Genomic DNA, 24,113 nt, shown 5'->3' on the forward strand with positions numbered 1-24,113 from the left:
TTATAATTTATCGTTTAACGACGTAAACATCGTGTACAGAAATATATTATATAATTATATGTAATAACATTTCAACTTACAAATTATTGTCATTACCATTGTAACCGATGTTCATCTATTGATACAAAACATGAGAATATGACATTTTATTTAAACGAAACACATATAGTTTTTGGATCACATAACGGATAGAAAAATAATGGTTCTCTTAGAACTAGCAGTTTAAGAGCGATAAGGCATTAAGACGGATTTCCACTAAACGCGTTCGCGAGTAGGTATCCGCGTAAAAAATTCTTTGCTGTGATTGGTTGGTATCAACGGTAAGCTTTTGATATACCAGAGTGGTTATACCATTTTATCACATGATTAATCATATTACCGTTCTTCGTGATAAATACTCTGGTAAGCACAGTAAGCGTTTTCTTCCAAATAGATAAAAAAAAAAATGATGAAAATAACTGATATCAGTAAAACTGACTATTTTTAATTTTTAGGATTCTTTTCTAAGCTTCATAATACATTTTATGATTTTAATACTTATAAGTTATAATAACGATGAAAAAAATCCGAATTAGAAGCTTATAACTATAATTTAGAAGTTAATAGAAGAAAAGTATTATTATTGTATATTTTAGTTATTATCCTGTATCTAGATTAAACACTAAAAGTGGGTTTCCACTGGACCGTTCCCGTGTACTTGCACGTTTATCAACACACACGTACGTACACGTCCTTCATGGTAAAATACTCTGGTAAGCACGGTAACTGGGTAAGCGCTTAATTTTATTGGTAAATTAACTTACTGTAAATTGGCTCGACTGTATAGTGTAAGTACACTTAAATTAACTTTTAAGACAATATAATTTAATATTAAAATAACATAACACATTTTTAAGATTTTAAAATTGATTACTGCTGCTATCGCTCAAATTTTACCGTTAAACACACGGAAATAGTTAAACTAGATCCAACTTCGTGGTATCGTGGTTATACATGACGTGGTAAGAACATATAAAATGTCTGGTATACTAAAATCTTACCATGTATACCAACCAATCACAGAAGAGTGTTTTTATGCACGTACACGTACACGTATGTAGTGGAAACCCGCCTTAAATCCATAAATTTAATATCGACGACCGCGGTCGTCATTCGAATGGTGGTGAAGTTACAGGGGTCGAATTTTCTACCAGTGATGTTGTCGACTTTGACGCCGACGAAAACCGCTGTTTCGGTGTTCCCAGTACCCAAGCCTGTGGGAGAATAAAATATTACCTGTATAAAATATTGACTCTACACTGGCGTGCCGGTCGAAGACTCAGTGGATTTATTATTCTCTAGCGGATAGACTTACAAGCTCGATTAAAGAGAGCACAAAGCGCGGATATGCGTTCACCGACTCACAGTCGACAAACAGCCGGACAAATGTTTAAAAATTAAAAGTAAGTATACCGCAAGAATATATTATTTCGATGGCGCGCATATTAGATTTAAACGTGTTCCCCAGTTGTGGTGGCGCATTATGTAAACAAATGATATATTCCTTATAACGTACGAATGTTATGACATTATTATATATCCTACGCATAATAGTACGTCGTATACGGATTATATTATAATGAGGTCACGGTATGTGTTAAATGTAGGTATAGTGCAAATAGGTATACATGTATATAAACTATTTACCGTCGGCGCTAGTGCATTTTTGGTGAGCCAGCGGTGAATTTGCGTTCAAATTAGTCACGCGATCCACAAACGGTTTTTGCACGAGACTTAGGAAACCTTTCAAAGTCCGCACATACACCTTAATATACTTCCTGTAGTCCTGTGTACTGCAACAATAGTTCACGGTGTTTACTAGATGCTTATACAATCGCCCCATGAATACAAATATTCGGACAGTGTATGCGTTTTGCTCTCAAGTTAGCGGGCAAATCGTCGTCGTTGTATCATTATATAACTAAATAAACTAGATAATGGCGCGATATAATAAACATATAAATATTATATGAATGCAAATTTGTAACGCGTACGAAACAGTCAAGAATAACAGCTAGTTGCAAAAAGTTTTTGAGATCGTATTGCTTGCTCGCTGCAGCAGTCCACTGCACAATATGGGACCGAGTGCTTCCTTATCATTAGTCGCGTAAGCTAATTTCATTATTTCTTTTTACAATATAATATTATTGCATTATTGCACTGTATATACTATATTATAGTTTACATGTATTAAAGCATATAATATTATTCATTTATTGCACCAAGTATAGTATAAACTTTAGTGGATAAGGGTGTGTATATCCACATAAATTGTATTGGTTGGGTCACCATCACCTTTCCATAATAAATATATTATATAATTTTAAATTATATAATAGGCAATCAAATGCTTAAAAACGGGTGACTTATTTCGTTAATTATACCATATATGCGATAGGAACCACGTATGTGACAAAAAATATACATGAAAAATATTTAATGTCAATTTTTTTTTCAGAATGTTTCATTTGGTACGTTCAAAGGACTTTTACGAAATGGAAACTGAGTACAACAAAAACATGCTACCAGGTTATTTCCATTGTACCATTTTTCCGATTGCACAGTTACATATACTCACCATAACCTTGACCTAAATATAATATATTATACACCTAAGTTGATCCATTTAATTTACCATACTCATCGTCACTTTTAGGCATACAAAAATTAAAATAAATTTTTTTTTATATCAACTAAACCCGATTGCGAGATTAGGTAACAGGTAGTTTTATGGTATGTTCATATAATCAATAAAATAAAGATACATACATGTAGATTTTTTTTAAATGTATAACGAATGTTAAGTACTTTTACTAACATATAGGCATAGAAAAGTAATTTAAATATAACATTTTTTCTTTAAAAATCTTTATTTAGTAACTATATTAGTTGTAAATTACTTTTTTTGAACAAATCAAACTAAGTATTTAGGAGGTACATATAAAAATACGATATAATTTCGAAAAAACCTGGATATTTAATTCGTACAATTATTAGGTAGGTATATAATTTAGTTACTAACTAACTTATATTATTGTCCCTATTTTGATAACTTACGAGTATAATTTGTTTTATAAGTACCTACCTTACCTACCTTACGGTTTATATTATACTAGAAAATAGATTTTATTCTAATCACTTGATAAATTACTTTGAATAAATTTGTAATATTGATAACGTGTAACAGGGGGTGGAATTTAAAACATACACCTTATGTTTTACTTGTCATAAATGTATAATCATATACGATGTTGCATTATCCCATTGTGGTATATATTTTATATATTCGATGTCAACTTACTCTGTTACCAATATGCTAGCACGGTATCCCATACTACTAAGTTTATCACATGCGAAGCACTAAAAACCTTTTTTTTTTTTAAATCACTAGTCTTTCACCAATTATTTTTTTGTAAAATTTAATGGCCAAGCAAACTTTTAAAATTGAAAATATGGCTGAATTTGCTGATTAATAGCATTTTGAATTTCAAACATTATCTACTTACATAGTTATACAATGAAATAACAAAAATTAATTTTATTAATTAGAATAATTATTGAGTTTAGTTCTACTACTAATTTCTTAATTTCCACACACATTTTTCTTATTTTACAGCTTATAAATACAAATAACATTATTGAAATAGGTAATATTATTTATTAATATTTAAAAATAATGTTTAGATTAAAAAGGGAAAATTAATTATGAAATTAAATTTCAAGATAAGATTTGGGGATCATAGTCATACTGAAATAAATTAATTGTTCAAGTAAAACTAATACTGGCCGGAAACTACTTTATTTTATTATTTTATATGATGTAGCGCACAATACCTGAAATCATCCGATGTATTATTACTCATTAGTATTATATGTATTATGTATATATTGTAGTATTATTTTTTTGAATTTATATTTATCAATAAATTATGGCAGCAGAGGAGTAATATTGTTCACCTTTACATCACAAAGTCTCCTTTGCTGGCTAAACAGAAAAATAAAGAAAAAAGAAAAAAGTAAAACTAATAACAAAACTATTAAAATCTATTAATTGCAAAAGATTAAAATAATGTATTTTAAGGAACTCTTATTTATTGTACAAAAAACAAATTATTGGTAATGTAATAATAGGAAACCTATTTCACTTACTTCAAAAATTACTATTGATAAAAAATAATTTTACTTTTAATGGTTATTTAAATAGTATCTTGTATTAAATAAACTTCATTATAGTATTGCACGGCAATTTTTTAATTTAGGAAGATGGTTTAACCTGTAACATTTATGAAAATTTAAAGAAAAATAATTGTTGGTGAAAACGAGTGGCTTATATTAATTTTAATCTTAGGTGTACTACGCGTTTAAAATAAAGTAATAAATAAATAGTATACATATATATGTGCAATGTGCATTCTTTATTATCTGGATGAACAAAAACAAACAAAATAAATCACAATTAAAATGTAATTACTCTGCTCAGACATATTGAGTGTATCCCGTTATCAAAAGCACACTATATGCACTGCCCTTATTATTTAATATTATATTATTATTCTTTATTACATACAATAAATAATATTTAATATCACTATTATCTATGTGTTGTGTCATTGATCAGAGGACGTTTACAAATTAAAAGATTTTACAAGCTTACAATTTTTTTCCCAAATCCCTAGATTAAAATGTAGGTATTATAGATAGGTACATATTTTATTTTTAAAAGCAAAACTTTGATTATCATAAACACTAACCTATGCAATATTAGTTCATATTAGGTACATAATATGTGGTTATTTCTCAATATAATATATTCAAGTTGTGGTTAAAAATTCAACTATTGTATAAATATTATAGAATAATATTTTCAATTAAATTATTTATAGAGTCATTTGTAATGGAGGACGACTTATCATTGTTTGAGGATATATGACTTGTGTTTATAAATAATTCAGTTAATAAATATTTAAATTTAGAAAAATGCATATCTTTTAATCTCACAGTTTCTGCTTTAAACATATATAATGTATAAATAATAAAATATTGATTTTATTTTAATATTTGATACAACAAATTATTTAAAAAAACATTTTTTTTCTCTATTATACACAAACGAGTGCATAGTAATATAATATACTACAGTTCATAGGTACTTACATAGTTACATTGATTATACTACATACTATATAATATTATTATACCTAGATTTATATTTTTCAATATCATACCTATACTACTATAAATTATAATATTTCTTTCTATTTAACTTTCTATGTCCAGAATGGAATATGGATAGTGGATACATATTACATAATAATAATTACCCACTATGGCCGTGCGTCCTATTTAGTGATTATAATTTATAATACACAGTTCAACACCTACTTTTGCATCTTATTAAATGATCATAAGATTTCGAATAGAAAAATATTCATATAAATGTCACGAATGGGTCATTGAACCGACCTATCAATCGTGAAATACATATAGTTTAAGTGTACAAAAAACGTCCAGTTAGGTATGTATATATTATATATATACTCATAACGACATAACGCATACTTTTATTTTCGTATTAAATAGAACCTCAATGGAAAATCAGAAAACTATCCTAACATAATATTATATTGTTGTAGTCATAGTGTACCCGTATTTATAGATTAATATCTTTATTACTTTATTTTATTATAACCCTATGTAATGTACCTAGTAGCTAGAATTTGGTACCTACTTATGAGAGGATGTTATGTTATGATCTTATATTTCTTTTCTTATTATAGGCAAAGACGTAGACGTATCTCTATCATTGCACATTAATCGAATATCTGGCGTAGACGAGAGCAAAGAGGTAATCATTAACATTTAATAAAATTCAACAATTACATATTGCATATAATCATAGTGATTCTCCATTCTCTATTCATTCTTGCATGCTCACTTGAATTGTATATTTTAATATTATAATATACTTGTATGTATTTATTATTCAATTTCCAATATTTATAAAGTTTATAAGTATTCACTTATAAAGAATTTATGAACATTGACATTTAATATTATAAGTGTCATGTAAGCTGCTGTGACAGAGTGACTATTTTTCAAAATAAATTAAACCTTTCTTTTTTACGAAAAGTAAATTATTTTATGAAATTCGGGACACTTATATTAGGCGTTAATCTATAAGTATATTTGGTAATATGATATTTATAGTACACTTTCAAGATTTTAACAAATATGGTTATAAATCATAATTAAAATTGAATATAGTGAATACGCTAGTATGATATGTTTGGAATATGTATATAAAAAATATTGTGTCCCATTTCACGAGTACGGCTATAGTATTTTTTTTTTTAGGAAATAGCATTAGACGTGTTTTTGCATGTGTACTGGGAAGACCCCCGAATCTGGATTTTGGGGAATGCGAGTCAAGTGGAACTAACCTGGGACAAGGACCCGAAGTTTTGGATCCCTGACCTATACATCAGGCAACTGAGAGAGATGAAAGTGCTAACGCTGTTCCAGGACTTAGCATCGATACGATTATACGATAACAGCACGCTCCGAATTAGCATTGGGTAATGGATGCGAATGATAAACGAAATACTAATCACCCGAATCCCTTAATTTATATGCATATACGTATAATATACGTTTGTTGTATTGTATTCTGCAGAGCAACCATAATAATCAAGTGTGACATGGACTTCGTACTTTATCCGTTGGATGTACAAACTTGCGCTGTAGACTTCGGCAGCTGTAAGAGAAATTTTATTTATATATTTGTTTTCTTTTTAACTTGCAAATTCGTAGAGTTTTCAAATTACGCATTTTATAAATGATTATTTTTCACTCGTAAGTATTTGAAACATTAGATCTATGTTGATAAATATCAGTAAATAGGTAATGGTCTTTATTTAAATGTATAAAAGAGCAACTGAAGTTTACTGCTATACTATTTATCGTCATTCTGGATCTATAATCTATGTGTCATGGACATTTTTTTTTATCATATCGTTAATATACACTTATTTTAATACTATATAATATTATAATATAATGGATACACTTACAAAAATGATTATCATATGTGTGTAATTTTTCTCTGTTTTTATTTCCGGATTTTCCGTTCGACAACCGTAAGACAAATACACGCTGACAGACATGAAATTCCATTGGAGAGATGATCCATTGATTTTCCCCAGCGACTTTGGAGATGGATTTCGATTACCTCGTTACGTTGTATCGTTTGTCACTGATAATCGTTTGAATGTGATTTATTACGGCGATGGTAAGTCTAAACTTTGCTACACACAAGCATATATTTCCGTAGGTACCTATATAGTCAGTCTAATATCATATTATCATCAATTTTATTCTATCATTTTTATGTTATGATATTAAAATAAATACTAACGTTTATTCTTTACAATGATTGTCATTAATAATTAATATAATAAACAATTAAAACTTTGAATAATAACAATCAATGTAACAATGATTAGAACATTAAAAAACATTTTTGACAATCACTAAAAATCTTTTCCAGTAAATCAGAAATAAATAAATTTGTTTAAAAAATGTACCTTGTATAATGTTTTATTTTAAGAAGTTTGAAGTTTTTATAATGATAAACTATAACATTTTATGATTCACATGCACAATTATATTTTTAATTACTCAAAAGTTTTTATAATTTCCATTTAGATTATAAATTAACAATAATGACATATAATAGCTGGTAACTTTATTTTCCACATTTTTTCGTATCTATAATATTATAATTGTCGCAATATTAAAACGATTTTACGACGTATTTATTAAAAAACTAATAAATTAAGCAATATTAAACATGAACAACGTTCCAATTATATTAATCTTCTGTAAAAAAATATTTCGAGTGAAGGACAGCAGTTTGATCAATATAGAGTACGGTATAATGTACGGTTGTTCCCATATTTTATGAAGTTATTATATATTATAAATAATATTAACCCTAACGGATTTAAAAAAGTTAAAAAATAACATGACCTGATATTAATTGAGACCTTGATGGAAAAATTCAATAAAAATAAAAAAAGTAGGATGTATACTTTTGTTATAACTTTTTGCTTTTATAATAAGCTTTATTTTATAAATCCTGAACATAACAATTAAAAATACGATATATTTAACTAAATTGGTTAGTATTATAGGTAAATCATTTCATTTGGATAACTAAAGTTCTCATTATGTTTTCCTAACAAGAATAACAAAAATATGAATAAATAATTCGCTGTTCCCTATCATTATTCCTGTTAATCCACCTCGGCATTGCTCTCATGATGTACTTGTTTAAAAGCCTAAAAAAAGAAACATTAACAAAACTAGTTTTGAAATATTGTCAATGGATGCCACTTTCTGTCATGCTACCACGCCTATTATAATATTATCAAATTTGCTTATTGTATTGTATTAATTATTATGTATAATTAAATACAGATTGTAAATATTCTATTGTTCTTCTCTTCTAAACATATATATATATATATATATATATTGAGCTGGCAACATTTAAAATTTAATAACATTATATTTACGTATTAAATTGTCAGTGTTATTATTTTTTTCAGAGGAAGGGAAAGTAGGTATATGTTCACAGTTTATAGTAGAAAGATGGTTTTTTTTGTGATAAAAAAAGTTAGTTCTAATTGATGACATAAACAATTTATAAATGAAATTTTCAAATCCAATATTTTCGACAAAAAAAGTTCAACTTTATTATTTATACTATCTGTTCTATTTTATAACAGATTTTATAGTCTAACAGTAAAATAAATCACTTTAAATAACAACACAAATATAGTATAAAATATGATTAGTACCTAATTATGTTGATTGGTTTCGCGTAAATATTCCAATTTTTACTACTTTTAAGATAAATAAAATATTCACTTTGACCTCCTAAAAGAATCAATTTTCTACCAAAAACTACTCTCAATAATGAAGATTTAACAATTTTTTTCTTCTGCGAATGGCTTATACATAAATATACAAAAACAAAAAAATCATTTAAAATTAATATATTCATCGCTCCACTCTGAATCTAAAATTCAACGCGTTGTCTAATTTAAAATAAAAAATGTAACAGTATGTATTTCGTACGTCGATATTACATTAGCTGTCTTGTAAAATTCTAACCAATTTGGTGAAGTTTGGTTTTTAGAATTCTCTATCTCTTGTAAACACTTATACACAGGGAATATAATATATATGTCAATTTAGTGTCATCAATCATCATAATGTAATACATTACATTTCTGAGTAGGTAATCATTCCACGGCTCGGCTTGTGATTACGCTCAGTCGCGAACTCAGAAGCCACCTGCTAGAAAGTTACTTGCCAAGCACTCTATTCGTTGTCATGTCTTGGGGCAGCTTCGTGGTAATGCCTGAAGTTGTGCCTGGTAGAATGGTGCTACTGGTCACAACACTTCTGTCACTGGTCACCATGTTCGATACTATAAGGTATTTATTATATTTTATAGTGTTTCTATTGTTTATCAACAACTTAGGTATTAACATGTTAGTAATAATAATTCTATGCAATATTTGCAATATTATTATGTGTCGCGTACAAACATAATATTATACAAAATAATGATCGACTAAATTGTATTTTAAAATTATTTTAATACTATTACTATTAGGTATTACTAAATACCTAATTCACCATAAGAACCAATAAGTCATACGTGTAATGCACTTAGGTCGGTTCCTAATGTCTATAATATCATTTCACTGTTTTCTCTTTTTCGGATATACAAATATAAAATGTGCCATACATTTATGAACACGATATTATTTGAAATAATTCACTGCATTAACATTATTATTACAGAACGCCAGAGCCACACTTCATGTCCCACGGTTTTTATTTAAAGTCTTACATAAAATATTTGGTTGCGTTTTGTTTTCTTTCAAATAATAATATGTATGGACAACTTAATTTCTTTACTCTTTTTCACTCGCTCACTCTCTCTCTCACCATTCTAGTACAATAATACAAAATGTACTATACAATACCCATTTTTGAAAATATTTAAAATAGCATGATAAGTTAAAGTGTTCTTGAAAATTATATCGTGTTCTATGCTATAAAAAGGGTATATTATGAATTTAAATTATTATATCGACCCAGTTTCTAAACAATTATTAAAACAGCCATATTTAAGAAAAAAGTTAGAATAACATGCAATCTGCGTTGATTTTTTTAAAAAAAAATTTCCTCTTTTTACAAAATAATATAACCTATCGTGAATATTATGTGGTACGAGAATTATCGTGAATAATTCATTGGTATTCACTGGTATTAGTGGTATTTAGTTTATTTGCATCGGACACTAAATAATAAAAAAATTGCTATAAACTATAATTGATTAAAATAATAATATAGTTCTAATAATATTAGAGTATCAGACTATTAAATTAAACCATCACTGACAACAAAAATTGAAAAAAAAAAACTAAAAAAAGGAAAATATTGTTCATAAATAGCTTTCATAAGCTGGAAAACTTTTTTTGAAATTATTAAAAATCTATTATCTATTATCTACTGTTATTCATTTTTGAGTTGTAAATAACAAAATTGATTTTGTCGAACATCTGTAATGCGTATATACATTCCCGCTTGTCTGTAATATACCTATTTTTGTTTTCTCCTGATTGCTTAAAAAAAACACTGAATTTTGTCTTCTTGAACTACATTCATTCCTTACACTATATTATATCTACTAGATACACCCCAAAGACGATGATTAAAGAATTTTTTTACTGCTCCAAAATATTAAAGCAGATACAAAAAAAAAAAAAAAATTAAAAAGCTCATTATAAAATATATATTTTTAACGATCAACTCAAAATCTTAAATTTACAACCCAAACTATGCACAATATAGTTTTCGATAATATAATGATCTGAATTTTTAGCATACGTGGTGCTTTTGTCTACAAATGGAGCAATGTAAAAAAGTTAGTTTCCTTGAGAAATACTAAAAATATTGTTAAGTATACGAATTCTGTAAGTCATGCCCTTGCACATAATTTTCAAAAGTAATTTAATACGTAAATTTCGATACAAATGTTTATTTAAATTGTTTTACTATCCTAAATGTGATTGTCATAGATTGTAGATATTTTATTATGTGTTAATTAAATATGTTTTTGTTATATGTTAATATTTGATATATTATAATATACCTACTAGTATTATGTATGATATATTGATATGTATGTATAATAATGAACAATAGTGATTCTGAGTTCAGTAGGTATATTAAGTAATTGATAATCTATTTGAGTACCGAAAAAAATATATGGTGGACATTTCATCAATGTTCACTGTTAATTTTTTTTAAATTTATTACACATAATCTATTAGGTACAATATTAAAAAATGATCAATAGATGTGAGTTTAGATAAATTGTGTTTGACAATTTTAATAAAGACTGCATTCATTAGCGGTACATTAAAATTTGTTTTTTTAATTTTAAATTTAAAATATTTTAAGTTTTTTTTCTCGTTCAAGTATCAGGAAAAATTAAAACAATATTTGTATTATTTTAAGTTTCATACATTTGGTAAATTGATTCTATACTTAAATATTTTAAAAATACTCAGCTAACCTATAAATATGGTTCTTAATGCAATAATTATTAGCCATTATTATTAGATCTTGATAAATTTTCCAACGAATATTGTATACATAACAATATAGACATTTTTTCCTACAAAACCTACTAATGTATCAGAATATTCAAAATAGTCAGTAGGTACCTATGTAAATATATTTATGTAAGTATTAAAAGTATAGATTGGTCGTTTTTGTTGCGTACGTTTTATCACAAACTATGACAATAGTGTTAACTCGTAAATTTCAAAGGTAGAATTCTCGTCGACAGCTGTTTTCTTTTATGTCGATCGTAAGCAGCTTGATTGCCTTGCTTCTATAACTTTTGAAAAGTTTACTAAAAAAACTAAAATAATATAATACGATACATAATATTATAACATATCTAATAATATTTGATCTGCTAATAACGAATTATAAATTCATATAACAAAAAGTCCACAGTTCATTATTTTAATTTTTTGTTTTATTTTATAACTAGTTAACAATAACTTGTACGATTTAAGTTTATCAGTCAATCAAACCGCTACACTTATTATAATTATTATATAAACAATCTTAAATTCTTTAAAACCAAAATTGTTTCAATCGCGTGGTCACGGCGGTTGCGTGTGACGTGTTCATGACATATATAAATAGGTAAAACATAATATTTTAAAATAACACAAAATTTATAAAACATAATCACTAATTTTTGTGCAATTTTCGAATGCTTTTTTGAATACTTAATAAGGAATAAAAATTACCTAATGATTTCAAGGGATAAAATATAAAAAGTTTTTAAAACTTGGTTATTCATGTGTTATACCTACATACAAAGAAAATCACTATGACCTCAATGTGACAGTGTACCTAAGTCTTAAAAACTAAAATAAACGATTTATTGGAAACCTTTAACTAAATATAAGTAAAATTTTCAAAACAACAAATATTTCCAAATTAATTTTTAATGAAATTCCTCAAGTTAATTTACTAGAAAAAATTGTATTTCCGCAACCATATTGAAACCATATGGTACATACATATATTATGAAACATGGAGAGGGGCAAGTTTTTCAGTTAGATTATGTGGTTTTACCTCAACTATGATAAAAAAAATAAAAATTTTGAATTTGAATCATTATAACGTTTTTTATGTTGATTACATTATTATAATGTTACCGGTACAATTGATAATGTAATCATGATCTCGTGTTCTGTGTTATAAATAAATCAAGTGGATACACCTGCAAGTACAAAAGATAAAAATTATTACTTATAATATTTCAATTATCATGAAACAATAACCAATAAATAAAGTACCTACTACGTATAATGTGAATCCACTGATACACGATTCCAAACGTTACAATAACACTACGATTGTGATAATTTTTATACATACAATCTTTTGTCATGTAACGTTGTCTGATCGTTTTTTTCTCAATAGATCCATCGTATATTTGTGTATAAGAACCATGGTCTATAGAATATAAGTACAACAAAGATTTGATTTAAAAAACGTTTTTAACTAGTCAAGACTTTGTATTACATACACAATTTAATAAATTTATAGGTTTTAGAAACTACACTTTTTATTCGAAATGATTATATTATTATTATTTTTACATTTATTTGAAATAAATTAACAGGGTAAACTAAGGAAAAATTAAAAAGTACCGCTAATACCTATTACCTATAATATTTATTTTCCATGGGTTTAACAACGTAAATCATGAATACCAATTATTAATTAATTTAGTATGTTTTTAACATTTTAAGTATATTTAATATATACAATATATATTATACGCATAATAAAGATGTGAAAAAACATTTCGCGCTTTTAAATTTATCTTATTGCACTTTTGGCAATCCGTCGTCGCTCCACCTATGTATACTATATAGGTATATATTTGTTGACGTTAAAAGTAGTCTAGTGTCATTATAGTGTCAAACGCCGCACTAACCTGCTTTGACATCCCATATGGTAAATTGGTGTTTCGTCGTGTTTGTTTAAAATCTATGAAATACGATTTTCGAAAACATTAATACTCAATACTCATACCGCAGAGATCTCAGATCTGTGACAAAATAATATGTAAAATTCAAATTATTTTTTATCGATTTACTTGAACAACAAAAATCATTGTATGACAGTTATTGTTATATTAGTATAATACCTACAACAGTATGAGTATAGTAGGTACTAATGGTTGATATCTATAAATATTTCAAGTCAGAAAAAATAAACACGGTGGACACTGTATGCCTAGCATATATAATATTGTCAGCAAGTCGTTTTACTAGACGTTTTTGCACCGCCACTGCGCAGGAACAACTCGCCGAGCGCGCTGGAACTGAAATGCATCGAAGTGTGGCTGATATCATGCACGCTGTTCGTGTTCCTGGCGCTGGTCGAGTACTTTATCGTGCTATTCGGTATGAGATACGATAAACATTGGAGGCATAAAAAACACGATCTGGACGGCGGTGGAGGCGCTCCAAGCAGACTGCCATTATTTGGGTCCAACAAAGTTCACGCAACATCCGGAAACGATGTGTCTGGAGAAGAAGATTCGGTAGGTGCGGTAAGTGAGTTACAACCCTATGTTATAGGGTTATATCAACCTATCTAAAAAAAAAAAAAAACAAAAATAGTTTTTCTTATAAGTATAATATATATAATTTAAATATTATAATACTCCTTATACGAATATAACATTAAAAAGATATTTTAAAATGTATCATATTTAATACAATTCCTAAATTACTTATAGGAAATTATTCTATTATATTGTAATTTTATTTGCGTAAGTATATTTACCGATAGTGTAAAAAAAGCTTTTTCGGGGGAGTATCATCGTATCCTCTGTTTTTCTTCTCAAATACACTACAGTTATCATATCAATATGTATTACGTATATGAATTGTATTTACACGCTGCAGACAGAGCGTATTTCATATTGTTTTCGGACATTGACAATTTGACATAGTCCACAAATTTGGGATCTATTACCAATTCGTAATATGCAATTAATTTAAAAACTACCACTTCGAGTTGCAATTTATATATTCCTGTGTTAAACTTTTCAAAAAAATCATCTGCCTAACAATTTACAAAAAGAAAGGTAATTCTCCTTTGATGAAAAATCGGTTTCGCCTCAGCTATAAGACACTTCTTATACACTTTAAAAATCTTAACATTAAAAATATGATTAATACTCCTTTTCTATACTTAAAAATGCCAAAAATCAAATTTTGAATAAATTCATAACCCATTAAAAGGACAATAATATCTTCATATAAATTTTCACCTTTTTAGCTCGTGTTATTTGATTTTTATATTGATATGAATGCAATAAAAATATAACAGCACATAGTATTATTACTATCTGCAAATCATAATTTAAGGAACTCCATTATTCTATGATATACATTTTTTTCGTGTAACAATATTTTAATCAACTGACAAGTGGGTCGTGAAAGAGCGATGACGAGATCGAATAAAAAAAAGTTATAATAATTCATGCCACGCTTTTCTGTGTTTGTTTTCGCTATGATGCAGACTGCAAAGGCTCAACTTCCCGCACCACAGCCGCAAATGTTGACGACGAACAACAATGGACCAGCGCAGGTGGTTACATCCGCTGGAAAACTGCGGTTCCAGTTGGTTGCTAGACACGTCATATTGTATTGCGGATCACCAAGAGGCACCCTCGACCAGGTGTCATTAGCACTGTTCCCGTTGTGCTTTGTCCTTTTTTCCGTCATGTACTGGATATCGTACATTAGCGAATCCAGGCGGAAATCGTTGGCGGCCGTCGTCTGAGAACGTCTTCAAAAATAATAATATCATGTACGTGTGATAATAACAATTTTAATAATAATCTAACGTGCCTAGCCTATAAGTGTCAATAACCTTCAATGAAATAGGTATACCTATTGTCAAATGTACTATATTATGTATACCAAATATACAATACTATAATAGTATACCTATAATATATTCTATTTCTATTTCCATAAGACCATAACTGAACTATTTCTGAAAATTGCATCAATAATATAAACGAATAATCGAATTCTGCGTACGCCACTAGTACCAGAGCTACTACATGAATAATTACGAGATAATTACGGAGATATGAATGATATATCCGGTGATCACTAACCTCAATCCCTAAAGTGCTTAAAATTTTGAATTTCATAACGGCTAAATAAAAATAAAACAAAAACTGTAGCAGTAAAGACTGAGTACAGAGTAACATAGGTCTATAATTTATAATTGGTAACCAGACCCCCATTTTGGAATACATAATGGATTACAAAATTTTCCTATTTCATACTCTTTAGTCGCAGCTATAAGTAGCTCGCGAGATGTGTACATAAGTTTTTAATTTCTAACCCTTAAGTTTCAGTTATATCAATTTTTTTATACTGCGGTGGATAAAATACAATAATGTGTCATCTCATGGTTTTTATATAGTTGGTATAACAACCTGACTTATTTTATTTTTTTATATAATATAGTTGGTATAACAACCTGACTTATTTTATTTTATTTTTTTTTTAAACAATTTATTTTAACCGATTTTAACCCTTTAAAATCAAAATTTTGAAAATAGGCAAAGTGGAAACAATTTGGAAGGTATTTGACAAATTTTGTGAAAAACAAAAATGGTAAAAATTTAAATATCTTCGTCACAAAATGGGTACATAAAAAAGATCTGTTCTTTTTTATATATGTAAAGTAATAAGAATATATTATACATCATTAAACAATTACACTATTTCAATAAAAATAATAATTATTATTTCTGTATTTGGTCTATATAGTTGCATATAAATAATGTACTAATAAAATAATACTAAGCGCAAAGTAACACTTAAAGGTGTAACAAGCGACAGCGTACCATAGTGAACGCAGTTTCAATACCCTGGCCCGGCTGGCACTTACAGCAATACTCAGTGCTGACACATTATTCAACATACAAGTTATGAGATGAGTTTATGTCATTATAACTGTCGAGTGTCAACTGAAGCAACGAAGCAGGGCCAACGGTTTTATCCCAAATTCCCAACTGACGAGGCGCCGTCGTCGTTATCTTTAAAAATTAAAAAACCCGAAAACCCGTCGAAGGAATTATTTATAGACTATGTGGCTTACTATAATTATAAAAAATACATATTTTTCGATTCAGATAAGAAATATAATCTTATCGTTATTATTTATTTATTATTAATTAATAGTAGTTTTTATGTATACCTATTTTACTTATGGGGAAACTGCAGTTTCAAAGTAGGTATCCCCAAACAGGCCTCCACTTACGCCCTGTCTAAAATGTTCATTAGTATTGTTCAATTACTGTTAACTGTTGTTCTCTTGCTCCAGCAAACTTTGAAGGGAACACTTCTTATCCCGAAGTGTCAGTGTAATGAGAAAAAAAATTATGTATACAACAATAATATAGAAAACAATATTTTTACAATTTAACTTATACAATAAATACATTTTTCCTCTAGTTAAAAAAAAAAGTTATTCAATATTTTCGATGTTTGATGCTAATTTGTTAACCATATAAAAATAAAAAATAAAAAAATTGTCCAAAATAGTCAATACCTCCCGAGTCCTAAACCAACTGAGAAGTTGTGAAATTATAATGTGTTTGAGTGATATTTTTCATATTTAATAATTGATACATACTGTATTTTAATATTGTTATTTATTAAACGCAATATAATAAATGAATATAGTTTTTTCTCCGGATTTCTCTTCTAAAATTCATCATTCAAACTATAAAATTCATTATCACTTTCATTTATTATTCTATTTGTAACAGATTGTGGATTATATTGTTATGAAAAATAAAACCTACAATCATCTATAATGTATAAATTGTAAATGTTGAGCTATCATAGTTTTATACTAATAGCTATTATAAAATAAAATAAAAATAAAAAAAACCTACAATACATCACACATACCCATTAACCATCTATACTTCCCAATCTGCCACTATTTATTTTATTAGATGTACATAAAAAATCAATAATTAATCAAATTTTGTTTTATAAGAATATTAAAAACATACAATTTTTTTTTCTTACAGATGTCAGTGTCAAGTGTGTTCACCATACTACAGATATTATTTTATTATATTGTATTTTTAAGCAAAATTTGTCTTTTATACTTGTTTATAGAGTTAGTGTAACATATAGACATTTTAACTTTTTTTTAAGTAAATTATATACATTTTCAAGTTATTTATATCCATATGCCATTGAGTTAGTATAATTAATATGTACTAACTAAAAAATAACTTTTATACATTTAAATATTCACAAATGTTTTTCACTTTCTCATATTCGAAACTACACTATTTTTCTGTTGTATGGATATAAAATATTGTTGAGTATATCGAAAATATATCGAAAAAATATTTCTAATTCCATGAGTAAAAAAAATATCTTCTATAATATTTATGTTTTAATTTTCAAATACATCTTTTTATACACCTAATATTTTTTTTTTTTATTCTACACAATAACACAAATAAATAACTATTAATCATAGCCCATTAAGAAAGCTTCAGCGTATGCAAGTTCAAAATCAACTGATTTTCCTCTAACTCTTCTTCCGATAGGTTCTAAATCTGCATAACAACGATCAAATACTTTCTCGACTGCTGCTTTTGCTTGTTCGTAAGTGACATTTCTAACAGCCAATACAGAAATAACGGCTTTATGTTTTACACAGTCCTAAACAAAAGAAATAACATATAATATAATAGGTTATAAATGTAAAATATTAGACTAACATACAATATAGTTTAAAATAAATATAAACTACACAGACAGTACAATCTTGTTAACATTGTATAACTATAATTCTATCAAATTAATATATTATAAATAATATAATCATATAATTATCTTGTTTTCTAATTTAGAATCTTATTTTATAATATTTAAGTACATAATTGTTGCTAACTTTTAGTCTAAATAACTATCAGGCATGACGTATACAAAGAGTACTGAATAATTTACTTTAATTTTTGAAAGGAAAAAAACAATATATTTTTATAACATGAAAATAAATAATGATGAATCAAATTAATGAAAACAAACAAAAAAAAAAAAAAAAAAAAAACATAAAATGTTGTGCATTTCACAAAAGCAATAAAACTAAATGTGGTACTATTAACAATATTGCCTATCGCTCACCTACAACCCATGTCGATTATCAAGATTGTACTGTTGAGTAATGATATAAATTCTTACTTGATGTTTTTTTCTAAAATTAAATATTGACGAATGCCCTTCAAGAATAGATGATACAAGACCACAATGTGTCAAATTTGCTGCTCTGATTTCTGTACAAGCTAAATGCTCAATATTCCGGAAGTCTACTTTACGTGTACAATTGTCGAACATGTGTATGAATTCGTGTGTGAGCACTCCCTGTATAGTACCTTTTGATACAGCAGTGTTTTGACATATAACAATCTATTTGTGCAAAACGAAAATAAAGAATGTAATAATAATAATAACAACAATAATAATAATCATATACTTGATTCATAACTGGATCATATCCCCCGTGGACACTTGTATCACAAAGTTCACAAGCAATATGACGGGATGGGTTGACATCGCTAAAAATATAAAAATAATTAATTATAATTAACAAATTGTAATATCAACAATAGTGCGTAACATTGCCACAACTATATTATCCCTATTATATTCAAGTTATGGATTATACTCTTAATTAAATCAGTTTTTGTAAGACAAAACCCGTTTGTCAACCTCTCCCTACCAAACCACCCATTTTTATATCTGGTGTGTAAAAACATGACGGACTTGTGCACAAGCCAGCCACTAAGTATGGTTTTTAATTTTAATAGAGAATAGAATTTGTATGCAGTAGAACAAAAGGTAATTTAGGATAATTTATTCTTGTACAATTCACCTAAAATAATTTCGATTAAAAATATAGACTTTAAAAATCTTATATTGTTACATTTTTCACAAATACAAAAGGAGTAGATTTAAAATTAAATTACTCAACTCATTAAAATGTAAAAGAAAATTATTTTTTCAATAGAATGTTTTAAAATCTGTTCAATTTACAATTCTAATTAATGTGCACTAGCTAATTACTAATTTAATAGTCTTGACCTCGTCTTAATTAATAACAATTATTATAAATTTATAACAAAAACACAATATCAGATGACTACTATACATGCTCTAAACACAATTTTTTTAAGCATGCATTATTACTGAAACTATGTTAACAATAAATTAAGCACTTTTAAAATTAGGTCATAAACAAGCTTGGAAGACTACCCCAGTGCATTGCCCAAAAATTATGCCGTGGTATTGGTCACTGAAAGCTTATAATTTACAATAATAAGTTTCTATTGTTTATGCTTTAATCATAAAATAAATTATAATATTTAAAATTTCATATTATCTGATTGATTATTTTGAAAATAATTTGTTTTATAACCATTGTGTGTAAAAACTTAAACAAATTATTACATTCTAAACAACTCAATAAATGTGTAGCTTTTTTTTGTCATATAGTTGAATATATGTTTACATGTTAAGTATTACACATATTATTTGAACACATGTGAATAAAAACTGTAATAATAATCTAACAGCAGTAAGTAGGTACTTAATAAAGAACAAAAGTTTAAAAGACTAGTAAATGTAAAAAACTATTAAGTAAATTATTTCAAAACAACAACAATATTATTAATTAAAGGCAGTTAAATCAGAAAGTTATTAATAGTATGACTAATTCAATAGCACAATTTAATGAGTAATTAAAACTATTTAATAAATAGATAAATTTAATTTTACTCGCTTAATATGGGTAGTCAATTACTTTGTGACTGTATTGGTGATAAACATAGAACAACAAATTATTATGATAAATGTATATTTTACAAGTACATTTGAGTAGAATGTTTACAAGGTTTGTATATTATAATATATTTAGATTTTTAATAATAATTTTTAAACTTATTACCAAAAATATTGATTAAAAAAAAATAATAAGCTAATTACTGTGAAGTATATATTTATTAAATTAAATAGTTTTAATAGGATTCAATATTTATTTAAAAACTTTGAAGAGAAAAAATTGCATACCTATTTAAATTTTTAACTCAATTTTTATAACAACAATTTTGACAGAATGTATAATAACTTTATTGAATTTTTTGTTTGACACCGAACTCGGTTATTTTAAGAAACATTTAACTACACTTTTACTTAAAAAGTAACAACTTACCAACCAGATCTACGCAATGCACCCATCATGATCTTTACCAAAGGACCTGTTAAATATAGAATATAGATTCAGTTAATTATTTTTTGTAGCAATTAATGTATTTCAATAAATATATCATAATGTGCTGAGCTCACTTTTGTTTAAACAGGAAGCCACTTTTCTTTCACATTTGATTCTTTCCAAGTTTTCATTTCCACGTCCTTGAAGCAAAATATTTTTTAAATTTGGTTTGTATGTACCTCTCCTCTCGGGGAATAAATCAAATCCCCATCCTTCATAGTTTTCTGAAGACTGTGAGGTGGTTTGGTCTTTGTTTTCTTTAGGCTCGGCCATGAGTCTTGTCTAACATACGACATTAATTTCAAAGTGAAAAATTAGCGATGAAAATAATTAAATTATATTCCACCATTTTATGATGTATACTTACGTAGCACTCGATCCCTAAATCGTAATACAAAGACGAATTGTACAAACAAATCGTCTAATAAACCAAACGATTATTGTCGTGAATCATTCTGTTGCTCTGCCTTAATAGCAAATAGTTTTTTACTGTCGGTTTAAGTTATAATTTTTTAAAACACATGTAATTCGTTGTTGATTATTTTCTTATCACGCCGACACCGAGCCGTTATCTGACAAGAGTTATCGTTTTCGTCTCGTGTCCACAATCGAGAACATAATATTATTATATTAGCGATTTTACTGACCGTATTATTCTGTAAGACCGCTCCGAGTTTATTATAATCACGTACTGAGGTCCGACTGTCCGAGTTTATCTCGGATAGTCGGATCGTGCAGTTCGTGATTTACACCTCCGTTATGTCATGTTTTTATTTTTTTGTTTTCTAGTAGTGTAGAATAATAGAAAATTATAGGTTCATAGGTGTTAACGACGACTGTGGTTTAAAAACATTAAAAGCATTGTTTTATTATTAAAAAAAAAAAATCATCCTATTATAACAATATTTGTCGACATAAAAAAAAAACAAAAAAAGCAAAATCTGCTGCCATCAACGATCATCGTCGTTTGGGCTGGACGATCAAAACGTGCACGTCCATCACGTTCGTGCCGGTGTGACCGATTTTCAGCAGATCGCCACCGTCGGCGTCCAGCGACGAGTAAAATCCGTAGCTGTCGTTGTCGTCCACGTACCGGGACGGGTCCATCCCGCGGGACAGCGCCGCGTCCACCAGCGCCGGGTAACCGAAGGCGCCGCACGCGTCCGTCGGGCCGTCAATGCCGTCCGTGCCGCCGCTGAAGAACATCACGTCGAACCGGACGTCCGGCCGCCGCCGCAGCCGGGCCAAGTCCACGGCCACCCTGAGCGCCAGCTCCTGGTTCCTGCCGCCCAGGCCGGCGCCCCGGACCACGACCGTGGGCTCGCCGCCGCTCAGCACGCACAGGCCCCGGCCTTCGGACGACGCTTTGACCGCGCTCCGGGCGAGGTTCTCGACGTCCACGCCGCCGCCGCCGACTATCGACGTCGACGCCGTCTTCAGTCGACTTTTGCGTTCGACGTCGTCGGCCGCCGGCCCGTCAGCGTACAAGTGGCACACGTACTCCACGAGATCCGCATAGAAGGCGGACACCAGCGCGACGTCGCCGCAGAGTCGGTCGGTCAGCAGTACCGTTTTGAAGTCTCGGCCGGCGTACCGGACGCCCGCCGCGAGCGCCACCGCGTTGTTACCGATCACGTGATTGTGCACCCTGTCGAACAGCGCGCCGCCACCGGCGAACGACTCGTTACCGAGCAGAGCTTCGACCACGGTCGCGGGCATGGCGTCGCGCAACCCGAAGCGGTCGACGATCTCCAGGGGCAGCCCGTCCGGATCGTCGTTGGGCACGGTCGGCCCGCTGGCGATGGCCGTCAGCGGGTCGCCCACCACGTCGGACAGGACGAGCGCAACCACCGGACAGTCGGGCCGCACCCACTCGATCAGCCGGCCGCCCTTGACCCGGGACAGCGCCTTGCGCACGGCGTTCAGCTGTTCGATGGACGCGCCGGCCGCGGACAGCAGCCGGGTGGCCAGGACCTTGTCCGGGAGCGGCACGGTCGGCGAGCACAGCAGCGCCGAACCGCCGCCCGACACGAGCACGACGAGCAGGTCGCCGGCGGCCAGCCGGGACGCCGTGCCGGCCACCATGCGCTCGGTGTTGGCCACGGACCGCGCGTCGGGCGCGTTGTTCGTGGCCGCCTCCAGGACGCACACCCTGGACGACGACGGCGGCGGCCGACGGGTGCCGACCGGCACGCTGACCACGGCCTCCTTGAGACGGTCGCCCAGCGCGCTCTCCACCTCCAGGGCCATGTCCAGCACCGCTTTGCCGAAACCGATGGCGTAAACGTCGCCCGGCACGCGGTACGCCGCTCCGTTCACGTACAGGTTGCTCGAGTCGAATCTCACCGCGTTCCTGACGATCGTCCTGGGCGACACCGCTCTCACGCATTCCTGGAAAACCTTCACCGCGTATTTCTTCATGTCCTTCGAACGATCCGCCTCGTCCAAACCGCTCATTTGCCCGCAGTCCTGACAAAACGGAATGGTACGCTAAGTTCACCGGCCGTGTCGGAACGAATCAAACTTAAATCTGTCCTGTGCTCGTCGCACTCGTTATGTAGTGTGATAAATAACGATAATATTATTGTAGTTCTCGCGAACAATAATTGTTGCGTACGTCGTTATCAAAAAACGATCGTCGATAGAATTCGTTCGAACCGTTATAATATGCCATGACATGTTGCTACGATTCAAATTCTGAGCGCGAAAGTTTGACATGCGTCATGCGTACGATGACACAAAAGCTGTTTTTTAGTTCTTCACGGCACGAACGACCGAAGTTAACTGGTCGTTTGAGTGCGTTTTTTTATCCAACGTTCTCAACAATAATCTATAGGTGCTTCTGAAGTATAAGTTCACACACACCGAATTATTCGAGTGCGATCGATTAATTCTGCCCGGCGCCAGCCCACTGAGATTTTAAAACCCTTATTTATTTGCTGTACAAACGAACGGCCATGCGCCTATTTCAAAAAATTATAATTAGTTTGATTACGATAATAAATTATGATGTATACTTACTCATGTTTACTGAATCGTTTAAGCGTATAAATGGTTATGA

At 30.2% G+C, this 24,113-nt stretch overlaps 3 protein-coding genes across 7 annotated transcripts in view; 1 reads left to right on the top strand and 2 right to left on the bottom strand.

Moving 5' to 3' along the window:
* The window catches only part of LOC114123140 (mitochondrial inner membrane protease ATP23 homolog), an 80,546-nt gene extending 58,760 nt beyond the window's left edge, over positions 1-21,786 (bottom strand). Inside the window, exons 1-6 of one of the 2 annotated variants that reach the window (XM_050207573.1) lie at positions 21,420-21,786; positions 21,127-21,334; positions 20,993-21,038; positions 19,259-19,340; positions 18,967-19,191; positions 18,209-18,444 (exon numbers count right to left, since the gene is read on the bottom strand). In XM_050207573.1, the coding sequence (XP_050063530.1) occupies positions 18,250-18,444; positions 18,967-19,191; positions 19,259-19,340; positions 20,993-21,038; positions 21,127-21,325 (747 nt within the window). In that variant the 5' untranslated portion in view covers positions 21,326-21,334; positions 21,420-21,786 and the 3' untranslated portion in view covers positions 18,209-18,249. Of the gene's footprint in view, positions 1-18,154; positions 18,445-18,966; positions 19,192-19,258; positions 19,341-20,992; positions 21,039-21,126; positions 21,335-21,419 lie in introns of those variants that run through there. The other variant, XM_027986012.2, reaches the window with a different exon arrangement.
* LOC114123139 (glycine receptor subunit alpha-3-like) lies at positions 927-18,150 on the top strand. 4 transcript variants are annotated; one of them, XM_027986010.2, is made up of 11 exons: positions 927-1,442; positions 2,498-2,568; positions 5,817-5,884; positions 6,394-6,614; positions 6,713-6,795; positions 7,181-7,327; positions 9,344-9,542; positions 11,003-11,044; positions 14,018-14,273; positions 15,251-15,541; positions 17,796-18,150. In XM_027986010.2, the coding sequence occupies exons 2-10, from the start codon at positions 2,499-2,501 to the stop codon at positions 15,512-15,514; spliced, it is 1,350 nt and encodes a 449-aa protein (XP_027841811.2). In that variant the 5' UTR covers positions 927-1,442; position 2,498; the 3' UTR covers positions 15,515-15,541; positions 17,796-18,150. The 4 variants fall into 4 exon arrangements, with proteins under 4 accessions (XP_027841811.2, XP_027841810.2, XP_027841809.2 ...); XM_027986009.2 differs by lacking the exon at positions 927-1,442 and adding an exon at positions 1,795-2,146 and having other exon boundaries at positions 14,018-14,264; positions 17,796-18,122; XM_027986008.2 differs by lacking the exon at positions 927-1,442 and adding an exon at positions 1,796-2,146.
* A 141-nt stretch (positions 21,787-21,927) lies between the features above and the next one.
* Positions 21,928-23,967, bottom strand: LOC126552724 (glycerate kinase). Its single transcript, XM_050207524.1, has one exon. It carries the CDS (start codon positions 23,507-23,509, stop codon positions 22,010-22,012), a length of 1,500 nt encoding a protein of 499 aa, XP_050063481.1. The 5' UTR covers positions 23,510-23,967; the 3' UTR covers positions 21,928-22,009.
* Between the last annotated feature and the right edge of the window lie 146 nt (positions 23,968-24,113).

This window comes from Aphis gossypii, chromosome 1 (genome assembly GCF_020184175.1).
Source record: "Aphis gossypii isolate Hap1 chromosome 1, ASM2018417v2, whole genome shotgun sequence".
NCBI classification, from domain to species: Eukaryota; Metazoa; Arthropoda; class Insecta; order Hemiptera; family Aphididae; genus Aphis; species Aphis gossypii.